This window comes from Rattus norvegicus, chromosome 14, assembly GCF_021556685.1.
Source record: "Rattus norvegicus strain SHRSP/BbbUtx chromosome 14, alternate assembly SHRSP_T2T, whole genome shotgun sequence".
Lineage (NCBI taxonomy): Eukaryota > Metazoa > Chordata > Mammalia > Rodentia > Muridae > Rattus > Rattus norvegicus.
In genome coordinates, this window is record NC_141547.1 from 104,721,490 (window position 1) to 104,736,524 (window position 15,035).

General features: G+C 39.3%; 1 protein-coding gene across 1 annotated transcript in view; it reads right to left on the reverse strand.

The window, feature by feature from the left end:
- Positions 1–15,035, reverse strand: part of Vrk2 (VRK serine/threonine kinase 2) — a 120,723-nt gene that overhangs the window by 64,677 nt on the left and 41,011 nt on the right. The window contains 3 exon segments of the mRNA NM_001401405.1: positions 1,652–1,739; positions 3,098–3,167; positions 3,846–3,895. Coding sequence (NP_001388334.1) covers positions 1,652–1,739; positions 3,098–3,167; positions 3,846–3,895 — 208 coding nt within the window.

The window sequence follows — 15,035 nt, forward strand, 5'->3', positions numbered from 1 at the left end:
AATTTACACAATATCTTTCCACAAATCCAGCCCTACAAAGGATAAAACTCCAGCACAAGGAGGGAATCTACACTCTAGAAAAAGCAAGAAAGTAATCTTCTTTCAACTGACCCAAAAGAAGATAGCCACACAAACATAATTCCACTAAACTAACAATAAAAATAACAGGAAAGAGCAATCATTGGTTCCCTAATTTCTCTTAACATCAATAGACTCAATTCCCCAATAAAAATATATAGACTATCAGGGACTCAGTGAAGTTATTTTGAGTTACTGACCTTCCTGTTTAAGAAACCTTCCTGTAGGATTGAGTAGTTCAGTCTTGGAGGAAACTGTCACACAAGACAAGGCTTGTGAGGCATATGGGAGATTGTTCTGAGGACTCATGTGTATTTTGCTTTGTTTTACCAGAATCTGTCTGATTGATTACCTTTGGGATGAGGTTCCTGCTTCTCTCTACCAGGAAAGGAAACATGTAGCTTGGACCCTGTATGTCCTGGCTTCACTAGATAATGTTGTGGTCTTTGAGTCCATACTTTTGATGTACCCTCTCACGACTTCTATGAATTTCCAAAGTTCTTCCTCAGTTCAGAGCATTTTTTTTCTCTGACAATTGTCCTTCACCTGATCTCACCGGCAACCTCTACTCTGCCAACTGACCCAGAACTCTCTATCCTGTCTTCAACAATATTTTACATAATTCTTATGCCAACTACTATAATTCTAGATGATTTAAGAGAAACATGATACAGATGTCCTGAATTTCTGTGGTTCGTTTAGTACCCTGTTTGAAGCAGTTCACTTTATTTATATTCTTTAAAGGTATTTGAACAAAGGACTGCAAGCTGAGCCTATTTTTTCACATGTAAAGTTGAACTTGTCAAAAAATGACAAAGCAGGATAACATCTATGACACTCCCAGGAACAAAATGGACGCAAAACAGGTGACTTTTTCAAAATCATGAGTAATAAATTTGTATGTGTACAAAGAGACACATTCAAGGACAGCTTTATAAATTTCTTGCTGTGTTATTTCCTCAAGGTGGAGAGTGATTCTCTCTGAACTTTCAGAGGTAGACCTAGTGACTTCTAGCAGAGAGAACGTGCTGTAGGATAGGATACCACATTCAAGATTAGATCATGAAAAAATACTATGATCTGGATCCATCTAGGATGCACTCACCTGCACATTTATATTCATATTCATATTCTCTCTCTCTGTGTGTGCCCCTCCCCCCGTCTCTCTCTCTCTCTCCCTCTTTCCCACTTCTCCTCCCTTCCACTCCCACAACCCACCAATTTTCTCTGGGGAAAACCAGTTGTGTTTCATTTATAACATACTGGTAGCTCATTGTCAAGATATCTTAGGTCCATCAATAGTCTTGAATGAAATGATTGAAATGAATGAATGAATGAAAGCAGGTCCTTCCCTGGTAGGACCTAAGATGACTACAGCTTGGCAGATGCCAGATTATATTCACCAGGGAGGTCAGAACCTAGAAACAAGCAGAACAGCCACCATGGGACTCCTGATGCCCAGAAGGTTTGAGTAGTTTGTTAACTGGCCAAAAACAGCAACTAGGTCACTGAGGAAGGTCGCTTGGTGATAAGTGATCATATAAATATTGTATGATTATAATATGCTTTTTACCTTCTTCCTTTGAAATCAGTCAGACCAAATCCATAAAATACAGGAACTCCTAAATAATCAAGTTTCCTCTGTTTTACCCACTTTTGGACTGCAAAGAAAAATTTAACAAGAAACAATATTTAGAAAAGGATTTTTGCCTTTGTAAAGACGTCAAGCCTTACTTATCAAACCAAAATAGTCATTAGATATTCTAAGAAAAAACTTAAAAATGTACATATATCTATCCCATGGTTTGAAACTTTTTATTATCACTATAATTAAAACAAAATCTCTTTTTAAACTAAATTAATAGTGTCATAAAAGACATAGTCCTACAAAGTACCTAGTTATCATTCATTCATAAATATGTTTATTCATAGAAACAAATCATTCATCATATGCTAGCTAAGTTTCTACATAAACACACACGTTGACCTCAAAGAGTGAGTGCTTTTCCCACCACTACCTACATTTCAAAGGCTTAAATCATGTTAGTCCATGAAATACAAATTGAGCAGAAAAAGCGCCTGACTGTGAGGTTGCTGTAAAATAACTGTTTTGAATAAATTTCTCTTACAAAAAAAAAAACCTCTTAATTGAATTGTTTAATCCAGTTAAACAATCAGGTAGTGTAATCACCACTCTTACTTCTCTGCCACATGTGTTTCATGCTAAAGACAGCTTTCCTGATAAAATAATCAAATTTAATGGATTCTATTTGTCACTCTGACACAGTTGAAGCAGTTGGTGGCAACCATAGTCAGAGTGTTTAGAAGCTTTATTAAGGGAAGCAAAGTTAATTATTCAGGCCAGATCCATCATTCTTTCTCCTCAACAGGATATAAAGGAGCCTGTCCACACCAGTTGTTATGACTCCTACCGACTCCAGCAACATTTTATGTAACTCTTAGAAACTTTTCCACTTTTCTTCATCTCTGTTTAAATCATTTCACAATCATATCTCCAACTAGTAGTTCTATTTATGATATCTAACTCCAAATATTCCTAACATTCACCTTTCTAATATTTTCTTTAAAATCTTAACATTTAATCATTTACAAATAATTTAATCCACTTTAAAACCATCCCCTCTGTGTGTGTGCATTATCTACCTACTTTCGTTTTGCTACTATATCCTTTCTATGTAAATGAGTCTTTATAAAAGAAATAATTTCATTCCATAATCTTTAAATGATTAGAAAACTCTTGATAATTCAACAAGTCAGCATGTTATGTAAAGTAGTAGAAAAAAACTTTGAGTTAAAATATATAACCCATTATGTGTGGCATAACAAGATGTATATACCATCTGTCTTGCTTTTTTACATTATAACAGTTAAGTATATCACATTACAATAAAATTTCTTATGGAAAGAATTTTCCAGAAGGCCAGAAAAAGACCAAAATGTTATCATTCGCTTGAGCAAATGTATATATGGCAGTAGCTGGTTAGCTAGTTTTACTTACTACATTCTCTTTTTGCAGCTCTCTGATAAAATTTAAGCTCTGAAAATAATGGGCCATTTTCCTGATATTCCTACAAAAGAAAATTAATAATTTTACTAGAAAAAATTATCCTAAATATAAATTATATTTCAACTGTGAAAATATAAGACTCCACATATAAAATATATACTTATAGAATTCTTGTCATCAAACATAGGCACCAGATTTCTACTAAAAATAAATAATAATTAAACCACTAAATAAACTTAAAAAGTCTCATTTTAGACAACATACTGTATTGCAATCCTATCATAGTCTTACACATGAAAGAAGTCTTCTGCAAAGATCTTATCAAAAGCACCCAGAACTGTGTACATGCATAAGCACTGGCTGTATACCAGTGTGTCCTTGGGGGCAGGTACACTGGAAAATACTACGGAGTCCCCTCACACACCTCTTTCACTGTCTACTACATATTATTCTTTGTGCTATGCATAGGGCACATGAACTGAGGTGGAATTCTATGCCTCACTTCAAAGACCTTACTACCTAAAGGAGTGAAGGAAAGAGTGCAGGAGGACAGGTCAAATGCAGGACACAGGGCAATATGGTACAATGCTCCCCAGTCTTTACACACTAATGACGGCAAAGGAAATATGTGCTTTATTACTCTGTACCTATAAAAGTTAAGGGGAGAAGTATTTTTATAATTACAAAGCAGAATAAGGGAAAGTCAAATACAGGAATATAAACATGGAACAATTCTTACCACTTTTATGACATGTCTTGCATCTTTCTCTGGTTTATTTGTGGGGAAAGCTGCAGAAAAAAAAGTACAATTGGAAAATTATAGTTATTCCAAATCACTAAATATCTACCAAGTCATAGAGAAATCGTAGGTCTCTTAGTAAGTGAAGAAGATCATACACAGAGCCTCTTACAACTGCCATACCATCTCTACTTTACAAATGGTGCTACTGAAGCTGGGGGAACGGAACAAATTTTTCACAAAGAAAAATAGATTGAGGTCTGAAACTCATATCTGTCTGACACAGGACGCACTACTTTACACAGTCTATACTCAAGCACTCAGACTGAGAAATAAACAGATAACATTAATCACATCATCCAAGTGTAGAGGAAGGTAAGAAAGCTAACACAGATGAGATTGAGCATGGTGAAGGTATCCCAGGGATACAGTTCTTACATCTACGTCACAGTGAACTCATTGATCCGGCTGCCAAATTAGCCATGTTTCTGTAAGAACCCCTCACCCACTCACTTATAAGGAGCCCCTTATCTGTGTTGCTATAAGTAACACCAATAAACTCATTGGTCTACTAGACTAGTTTTGAGTGGACTCTCTGCTTTGGTCTATCCCTGTCATTATAGTGGGGTTTCCCCAGGAAGAGACATAGAATACATGATGCATGAATGTTACTCAACAGAATCAAAAACAATGGAAAGAAACGATCGCAGTGGACAATAATATATACAACTAACGGCTGATCTGTCTGTGGGTGGAATGCCAGAGAGGCCAATCCTGATATGTCTGCCTTTCTTTGTGTTGTGAGGAATGGTGTGGCTTTTCCGGGGAATAGTCGCATATTCTTTGCTGTGTTTGGTAAGACATGCAAACAAGCCTGAACAATCTGAGCTAGGAACCCCAGGTTGTTCTCTTCCTATATATGGTAGGACATGGCATGCCTCCCTGATGAATGGGGTCTGTCTCATGCCTCCAAACATTTCCAGTTGACCTGAGAAGATACCATAATCCTTTGAAATCAGAAGGTACAGAAGGGATTCTTAACCAGATACAGTGTCAGTTGTATGGTCTGTTGTGAGCACTAAGACAGCTGAAGCTTTCCTGTCTGCCCAGAAAAGGCTGGTCTAAGTGACAAAAAGCAAACAACCAAAAACAACCATGTGGGCGCTATCCTCTACATTAACCTTTAATGCAGAAGGAAAGGGGTAGAGGGTAGGCATGAGACCAAAGAAGCCTTCCTGGGATTCCAAATCTTGGATTCCTGGAGATAATCAGTCAGTGATAAGGAAGAAGGAGATGCTGAAGTGATACAAAACATTCTTCTTGTCCAACTTGCATACAGAGGAAGGGAAATATCCAAGACTCTTTATCCAGATGGGGTTCTTAACCACGGCCCAGGAGAGGAAACTCTAATCCTCACAGATGCATATGAACTATATGACTGGGGAAGGAAGGTGCCCATTGCCAACCCTGGCTCATGAGGCTATTAAACATCGGGTGAATGAGGTCAGTCTGGATAATATGGAAAAGGAAAATATGAAAGTACTCATCCCTTCTTCAAACTAAGGCTGCATAACCTAAGGTAATACATAACAAAATCAGTCATGAAGGACTGGTTCATATGTGCTGCAAGCCATTGCCCCCTTGCTTATCAGTGGCTGAAGGTCCCATGAGCATCGCTAACTAGAAGATAGAAAAGGACAAAATACTCCTGAGGGAACTGAGCATGTCACAGGCAGTGTCTGCGGCCTCGTTCACTGGGATTATAGAATGATATGCACAGGAGAGGTAGATAAGAGGCCGATCCAGTAGGGACCTGGGGACTGGTATTAGGTTTTATGAGCTTTGCTGAATCTTGGAGTGAGAAGTGATCTTAGGAGCTAGAGTAGGTTCTGTCACATGACCATGTAGGTTCCCATGTAAATAAATCATGATTACAAGGTCTTGATGACTCAAGGAAATATGGCAGCATTTATATCAAGGCAGAATTCTTAGGAAATATCTGACAGAAAACCAAATTTTATCCTAGTATGCTTCCAGAAAGCTTGAGGGCCTGATCAAGAAGGGCTGGAGGACAAATGACTAGAACAGCACAGGTGACAAAGCTTGTGCCTGTCTTCAAGTGGGAAATAATCCCCTCAAGGACTGGTGCACTCTCTCCCTGCAAGAAAGAAGAGTGAGGTGTAGATTGTTCTTTAACCCAGAAGTCTGTTCAGTAGCCGGGTATGTCCAATGGAGAGGCAACAACTGGGGGGTATTTGGAGCCTATCAGAATTGAGGAGTCACTCCACTAGCACCACACAAGAGCACACCCATACCCTCTACCCTACCCTTGGCTTTCAGCTGGCCAAACAGTACAAGCTGATGCTGCTCAACCCATCAGGTGTCCGGAGATGTACTGCAGCCTGGCAAAGTGTCCCAGGATAAGGAACTCACAGAGTTCCTCAACAACTCACAGAGAATGGCAGAGAATTGTAGGGATCTGAATATAGTAGTTTCTTTCGTGTAAGAAACTGTGCTCAATATGCTCTTTTGAGGAAACTCATGATACAACTTAACTTGTGTTTTCATGTATTATTGCGTCTTGCTCACTTTTGCAAACATATCTCCCTTGCTTCTAAGTCACTACCAATGAGCACTTAAAATGGATGGCAGAAAGCCTTGAAAGAGAGAAAATGTAGCTGAGGGTCTAAAAGCCATAAAGGTTCCTGCTCCTGTTATCGACTACGTGCTGAAGTACATGGTAAGTCCCTATTGTGAAGGCGCTGTGTGCTCTGTTGAAAATGTAGACGAACCAAGGAGCTAGAAAGTCTTTCCCCACTGGCTGGTTTCACAGTGCCTGGCTGCTGGGGAAGCATTGTCACCAATAGCCCTGAAGTAAATCCTGTGCATACTATACCACTGATATGCTGGGCAAGATGTGAACAGTGGGACAGCATGGATGCAAGATGATTGGACTTCAGGTCCCCTCCTCATGCCTCAGCAAAAGTCCATGGCTGAGAATGTCAAGGGCCCCGGTAGGAAGCACTGCTTATTTCCTCACATGCATGTGGTGTGTCTACCAAACTGCCTTCACTACATTTTTGTTTATATCCACCAGATACCACTGTCAGCCTCAATCATAAAAGAAAAAGAATCTTAGCAAAGAACAGTGGTCCCAGCAGAATCCCAGTAAACTAAGTGCTGAAAGCGTAGCAATGCTGGGACAGCCGTAAGATGGGGCGGGGGTCATGTGCTACGGCCACCAAGTTCAGTCTTTCCTGGAAGAAGGGAGCCTGTGAGGAGCAAACAATTGCTAGAGGAGATTCTTGTTGGTGCAGCTACCTGCATACTGGGCAGGGAGCTCCAAGAATGCAGTTCTCACAAACTACCATCAGTGAGCACGGTAGACTTCCCAGTGACACAGCTGCCCAACAATCATTCATGCTCGTATCAGTAACCCCAATAAAGTCAATTGTTCATCCAGCCATAATTAGCTGAATCACTTATTTGTCTGTCCATGTTTTCCATTTGTATTAATAATAACTAAACCTTTCAAGACTCCAGGGATCACATTTTAGAATAAATCAATCCCCCTTTTTACACCGTCTCAATAAGTACAATATTATTCTGTGATTAAGTCTTAAGGAGTAACATATACATTACTTGCATTTTCCAGGCCTGAAATCCTGTCAGTCTTTCACTCCTTCCTTCACTCATCAATTAGCTAATCCTTACCAAAAGCTAGAGAACACCAGGTACTGAGTTAGGGATTGAAAGAAGGGGAAATAACAACAGTAGAACAAAATAAAGATTAGCATCATGACTACAAACATCAAATTCTGAAGAGTTTCAGTGTTTGATGAAGATCTGGTCATCTTAATAGTAGTAATTCCCTCTGCTAAACTTATCAGCAGTTGTCCTTTCATCATTAATTTATATCTTGTGTATAAAATACTACAACAGCTCCATCCTATCTAACACTTACAACTTCCCCAGTTTCAGCCACAACCCTAAAGTAGGACCCTTCTTTGTCTTCGTACCCTCTGCAGAGCCTCTTAACAGCCAGACTTCCTCCCTCACTGCATCCCTCTGTGTGAGGCACCAATCCCAGAGGCCCTGTTTACCCAGGGACTCCCTGGCTGTGCCAACCTAGGCGCTTCCCTCTCCTTCCAGTACGCCACTGCAATGTCCCCAGTCTCATGTTCAGTCTGGGAGCAGACTGCCTGCAGGGTCTGCCTCCGCTCTGGCTCTGTTTCACAGGGAACACAGATTCTCCTGGGACGCCCAGCTTTCCTCTATCCTATGGAATCTCTCAGCAACCTCTCCCTTCTACCCCATCCCTAAGCCTTCATGTCACTTCCTAAAACCTAAAAGGCATTCTTCCCAGGACTCCCAGGGGCCACACATGACAAGGACTAAGAAGCCCTCTCTATCAGGCAAACCACACCCACTACACTCTACAAAGAACCAGAAAAGACAACAGAAACCATGGAAGTGAAAATCAACCAACAAAAACAAGACCAGGGTAGCTCAGCGGTAGAGCGCTTGCCTAGGAAGTGCAAGGTCCTGGGTATGGTCCCCAGCTCCGATAAAAAGAACCAAAAAAAAAAAAAAAAAAAAAAAACAAGACCAGATGTCAACACCTAGAATTACAATCTTCCCAGACCAAGATGCCTGAAAACACCAGTGTGAGAACACAATAACAGTGGAGACAGTATGTGTCTACAAGAACACAGCAAACACTGAGAAATGCAGCATAGCTAAAACGTAAGAAAAGACTTGAAAATTGCTTATAGGAATATGTTTAAGACTTTAAACACAGTATGAATAAACCTGTTAATGGTCCATAAAACAAAAACAGGAATGGAATGAAGAAAATAGTTCAAATCATGATAGTAGAATAACTAAAAAAAATGTAAACTGAGGTAAAATGGGATATAGAACAATAGTAATCCTCACAAAAAGAATTGAAGAGACAGAAGAGAGAATCTCAAGCACTACAAACAAATACAAAAGAAAGTGATACCTCAAAGAGAATGTTAAATGTAAACAGACAAAACAAAACACCCAGGAAATCTGAGACACTATGAAAAGACCTAATATACAAAAAATAGAAATAGAGGGAAAGGGGGGAAAAATGCAAGATCAAAGACATAGAAAATTATCAGCAAAATCTTAGAAGAAATTTCTTTAACCTAAAAAGTGGATGCCTATAAGGTACATGAAACATTGGAAACACTAAATGGACTGTAACACAAAGAAATTAGAAATTTTAGAATGAAGAAAGACTATTAAAAGCTATGAAGGAAAAAGACCAATTAACACATAAAGGCAGACCTATTAGAATAACAACACTTCTCCACTTCTCTGTGGAGACTCCAAAAGCTAGAGGAGCCTAGACAGATGTTCTACACACTCTAAATGATCACAGATGCCAGACCAGGATACATTACCCAGCAACTATCAGTCCCAACTGCTGGAGAAAAAAAACAGACACTCCATGATATAAACTAAGTTTAAGCAGTATTTATCTGCAAATCCCACTCTACAAAAGGTGTCAGAAGGAAAATATCAACCAGAAGAGGTTAACCACATCCAGGAAAACACAAGGGATAAATAATCACAGACTAGAAAATACGGTATAGAAACAAAACAGGAATCTATAAACACTGTTCATTGATAACTTCCAACATCAACGTTCTAAACCTTCAATAATAAGACACACACTAGCAGACTGGATTTGAAAAGAAGATACACCTTTCTGCAGTATTTGAGAAACACACTTTAACATTGGGGAGTAGATATCACTTCAGGTTAAAAAAATGTAAAAAATATTTCAAGCAAACTGACCCAAAAAAGCAAGCTGATATAGTCATTGTAATGTGAATAAAGTATTTGCATTTACATCCACCATCAAATAAACCAGTATGAACAAGCAAGGGTCATCTTAGAGGGTTGCTTAATTAAGGTTTGCTGCAGGGAAGGCCTTCAACTACAGAGCAGGACCTTCGATTCCTGGGGAAGGCTTTCTCCCCTCCTGCCCCTCCAGTAATCTTGGCACTCACTCCCAAATAAGATTCCACTTGTCCTGGGCTCCACCTCCCTCCTCCACCTGGTCTGCTGATGCTGGAAAGGGAAAGGTAGACCTTACACACACACACACACACACACACACACACACACCTGTGTTCTTCCTTATCTTTTTGATAACTTTTGGTTGAAAGATGATTTTATTCGATATTAGAATGGCTACCACAGCTTGTTTCTTGGGACCATTTGCTTGGAAAATTATTTCCCAGCCTCTTACTCTTAGGTAAAGTCTGTCTTTGTCGCTGAGGTTTGTTTCCTTTAGGCAGCCAAATGCAGGGTACTCTTTTCTTATCCAGTCTGTTTGTCTAAGTCTTTGTATTGGGGAATCGAGTCCATTGATGTTAAGAGATATGAAGGAATGGTGACTAATTCCTGTTATTTCTGTTGTTAGAGGTGGAATTAGTGTTTGTGTGGCTATCTTCATTAGAGTTTGCTTCAAGATTACTTTCTTGTTTTTACTAGCGTGTAGTTTCCCTCCTTGTGTTCGAGTTTTCCGTTTATTACCTATTGGAGGACTGGATTTGTGAAAAGATATTGCGTAAATTTGGTTTTGTCATGGAATATCTTGGCTTCTCCATCTCTAATAATGGAGAATTTTGCTGGATATAGTAGCATGGGCTGGCATTTGTGTTCTCTTAGGATCTGTATGACATCTGTCCAAAATCTTCTACCTTTCATGGTCTCTGGTTGAAAAGTCTCATATGATTCTGATAGACCTATATGCCTTTATATGTTACTTGACCTTTTTCCCTTACTGCTTTTAATATTCTTTCCTTGCTTTGTGCATTTGGTGTTTTGACTATCGTGTGACGGGAGGAATTTCTTTTCTCATCCAATCTGTTTGGAGTTCTCTAGGCTTCTTAGATGTTCATGGGCATCTCTTTCTTTTCATTAGGGAAGTTTTCTTCTATAATTTTTTTGAAGATGTCATTGGCCCTTTAAGTTGGGAATCTTTGTTCTCTTCTGTACCTATTATCCTTTGGTTTGATCTTCTCTTTGTGTCCTGGATTTCCTGGATGTTTTGGGTTAGGAGCTTTTTGCTTTTTGCATTTTCTTTGATGGTTGTGTCAATGTTTTCTATCTTCTGCCCGAGATTCTCTCTTCAATCTCTTGTATTCTGTTGGTAATGCTTCTGTCTATGACTCCTTACTCTTTCTTAGGTTTTCTCCCTCCAGGGTTGTCTCCCTTTGTGATTTCTTTATTGTTTCTATTTCCATTTTTATATCCTGGATGGTTTTATTCAATTCCTTCACCTGTTTGGCTGTGTTTTCCTTTAATTCTTTAAGAAATTTTTGTGTTACCTCTTTACCAGCTTCTACTTGTTTGCCCGTGTTGTCCTGTATTTCTTTAAGGGAGATATTTATGTCCTTCTTAAAGTCCTCTATCATCATCATGAGAATTGATTTTAAACCCAAACCTTGCTTTTTCCGGTGTGTTGGGATATCCAGTATTTGCTGTGGGGGAGAACTGGGTTCTGATGATGCCAAGTAGTCTTAGTTTCTGTTGCTTAGGTTCTTGTGTTTATCTCCTGCCATCTGGTTATCTCTGGTGTCACTTGGTCTTGTCTCTGACTGGAGTTTGTCTCTCCTGTGAGCCTGTGGTCTTTGGAGTGAGAGAGCTCCTGGAAGACCAGCTCTCTCAGGGCAGGTTTTTGGTCCAAGAGCTGTGGAACAGTTCCAGCTCTGGTTGCAAATAGAGAGTGAACGGAAAGGTCCTGTCCTAGGCCGCCCTTTGGTTCCCAATGTGCTCCAAGTGTGTTTCTCCTTGGACAGTGAATGGGTAAATAGTGGGATCCCATTAGTGGGCTATGGGCTTAGGAGGGAGAGCACTCCTGGCAGACCAGCTCTCTGCAGGCAGGATTTGTGTCCAAGGGTTGTAGAACAGCCCCAGGTCTGGGCGCAGATGGAGACCAGAAGGCTATACCCAAGTTTTTAACTGAACTATTTGTTTTCTGGAAATCCAGTTTGGGTTTTTTTTTTTTTTTTTGAGGCTATACCCAAGTTTTTAACTAAATCCAGTTTGGTTTTTTGTTTGTTTGTTTGTTTGTTTGTTTGTTTTTTTGATTGGTTTTGTTTTGGTTTTGGTTTTTGAGATTTCTTTTTATATATTTTAAATATTAGTCTTCTATTGATATATAGTTGGTAAAATTATTTTCCTATTATATAACCTATCACTTCATCCAAACTATATGGTCCTTTGCTATATCGAAGCTTTTCAATTTCATTAGGTTCCATTTATTAATTGTTGATCTGAGGGCATGATAAGAGTGTTCTGTTCAATGCCAAGCAACTAGAGCTTCCAGGAACTAAGCCACTACCTAAAGACTATACATGGACTGACCCTGGACTCTGACCTCATAGGTAGCAATGAATATCCTAGTAAGATCACCAGTGGAAGGGGAAGCCCTTGGTCCTGCTAAGACTGAACCCCCAGTGAACGTGATTGTTGGGGGGGGGTGGCAATGGGGGGAGGGTGGGGAGGGGAACACCCGTAAAGAAGGGGAGGGCGAGGGATTACGGGGATGTTTGCCCGGAAACTGGGAAAGGGAATAACATTCGAAATGTAAATAAGAAATACTCAAGTTAATAAAATAAATAAATAAATAAATAAATAAATAAATAAATAAGAGTGTTCTGTTCAGATAGTCATTTCCTGTGCCTATGAGCTAAAGACTAATCTCCACTTTCTTTTTATCAGTTCAGGTGTATCAGACCTTAGGTTGAGACCCTTTTCCTGTTTAGAGTTTTGTACAGGGTGATAAGTATAGATCTGTTGCTCTACATGGAGCCATCCAGTCTGACCAGCATCATTTGTTGAAGATGTCTTTTCTTTTCTCCAGTGTATATTTCTGTCTTCTTTATCAAAAAGCAGGTATCCGTGGATGTGCAGATTTATGTATGGATCTTTATCTCAATTCCATTGATTAGTATGTTTGTTTTCATGCCAATACCATGTTGTTTCTATTACCACAGCTCTGTAGTACAGCTTGACATCAGTGATGGTGATATGTCCATCAGTTTTAAATTATATTGTTGTTGTTATTCAAGATTGTTTTAACCACTTGGGCTCTTGTGTTTCTATCTCAAGCTGAAAATTGTCCTTTCAAGATCTTTGTAATTTTGATGGAGATTTTATTGAATCTATATATTACTTGTAAAACGGACCTTCGACTGTATTAATCGTACCAATCCATGACCATTGGAGGTCTTCTATCTTTTGATATGTTCTTTAATTTCTTAAAGCTTTTATTATACAAGTCTTTTAGTTGCTTGGTTAGAGTTACCATACAAGATTTCACTTTAGGGAGTGATGGGCTATTGTGAAAAGTATCATTTCCCTGATTTTTTTTCTCAAGTTTGATCATCTTTTGTGTATAGAAGGGCTAGTGTTTTTTGTGAGTTATTCCTGTCTTACTTTGATGACAGTGTTTACCAGCTTAGGAGTTTCCTGATGGAATTTTTAGGGTCATTTACGTACACAGTTGTATCATCTGCAAATGAAGATACATTGACTTCTTCCTTTTCTCTTGTGTTCCTTTGATCTTCAGTCATATTGTTCCACCTAGGATTTCAAATCCTATATTGAATAAGTATATAGACAAATGGACATCCTTTTTTGTTTCTGATTTTAGTGGAACTGCTTTGAATTTCTCTCCATTTAGGTTGTGGGCATGCTATAAAAAAACCTTTATTATGTTGAGGTATGTTTTTTGTATTCCAGGACAGTCTTAGTCCAGGTTTCTATTCCTTGCCAAACATTATGACCAAGAAGCAAGTTGGGGAGGAAAGGGTTTATTCAGCTTACACTTCCACATTGCTGTTCATCACCAAAGGAAGTCAGGACTGGAATTCAAGCAGGTCAGGAAGCAGGTGCTGATGCAGAGTCCATGGCAGGTGAGGGTGGGGGGTGGGGTATGTTACTTACTGGCTTGCTCAGCTTGCTCTCTTATAGAACCCAAGACCACCAGCCCAGGGACGGCACCACCTACTATAGGCTGGGTCCTCCCCACCTTGATCGCTAATTGAGAAAATGCCTTACAGCTGGATCTATGAAGGCATTTCCACAACTGAGGCTCCTTTCTCTGTGATTACTCCAGCTTCTGTCAGTCAAGTTGACACACGAAACCAGCTAGTGCAAGGACTTTTAACATAAAGGGAAGTTGGATTTTACCTTTTCAGCATCAAATGAGCAGATCTTGTAGGCTTTCTTTTTATTATGTGGTGAATTTCACTTACTGTTTTCCATATGTTGAACTTTCCATGCATCTCTGGGATGAAGCCTACTTGATTATGATGGATATTGATTGATATTTTCTCGAATTTTGTTTGCAGGTATTTTATTGAGCATTTTTGCATCTGTGTCAATAGAGGAGATTAGTCTGTAATTCTCTTTCTTTCCTGGTCTTTAATGGTGTTTAGGTGTCAGGGTAATTGTGGCTTTGTAAAAAGAATTAGGCAATGTTGAGGTTTGGTCTTTTGCTGTGCGTTATAATGGTAAATACTAGCCCCCACAGCCTGGTTATCCCCAGGGACGAGAGAATGCTATGCGACCTTGCTCCTTATTTTAAAATTATTGATAAAATAAAGATGTCAACAGTCTATAGCTGGACAAAGAGAGTAGGTGGAGTTTCAATTCCTGGGCCGGGGTCTTAGGAGAACCATGATGGGAGAGAGAAGGTGGAGTGAGACGATGCCACTGGGTAGGTGAGTCATGAAAACATGGCTATGAGGGCTGGCCAATTGATGGAACATGGCAAGTTATAACTCAGAGTTATTGATGAGGAAGTAGGTTATAATAGGTAAGAGGTAGGTATCTGTCCAGCTTTAGTGCATAAGACTTATTATAAATATAAAAGTTGTGTGTCTTTTATCTGGGAACTGAATGATCTAAGGTGGGTTAGAAAACCCCAATTGAGATTAATAATTACTGCAATAGGACAATATGCCTTCTGTCTCAATTTTTTGGGAATAATTTGAGGAATATTGGTATTAATTCATCTTTGAATGTGTGGTAGAGTTGTGCACTGAATCCATTTCTCCCTAAACTTCTCTCTCTCTCTCTCTCTCTCTCTCTCTCTCTCTCTCTCTCTCTCTCTCTTCCTTTTGGTTGAAGGAATTATAA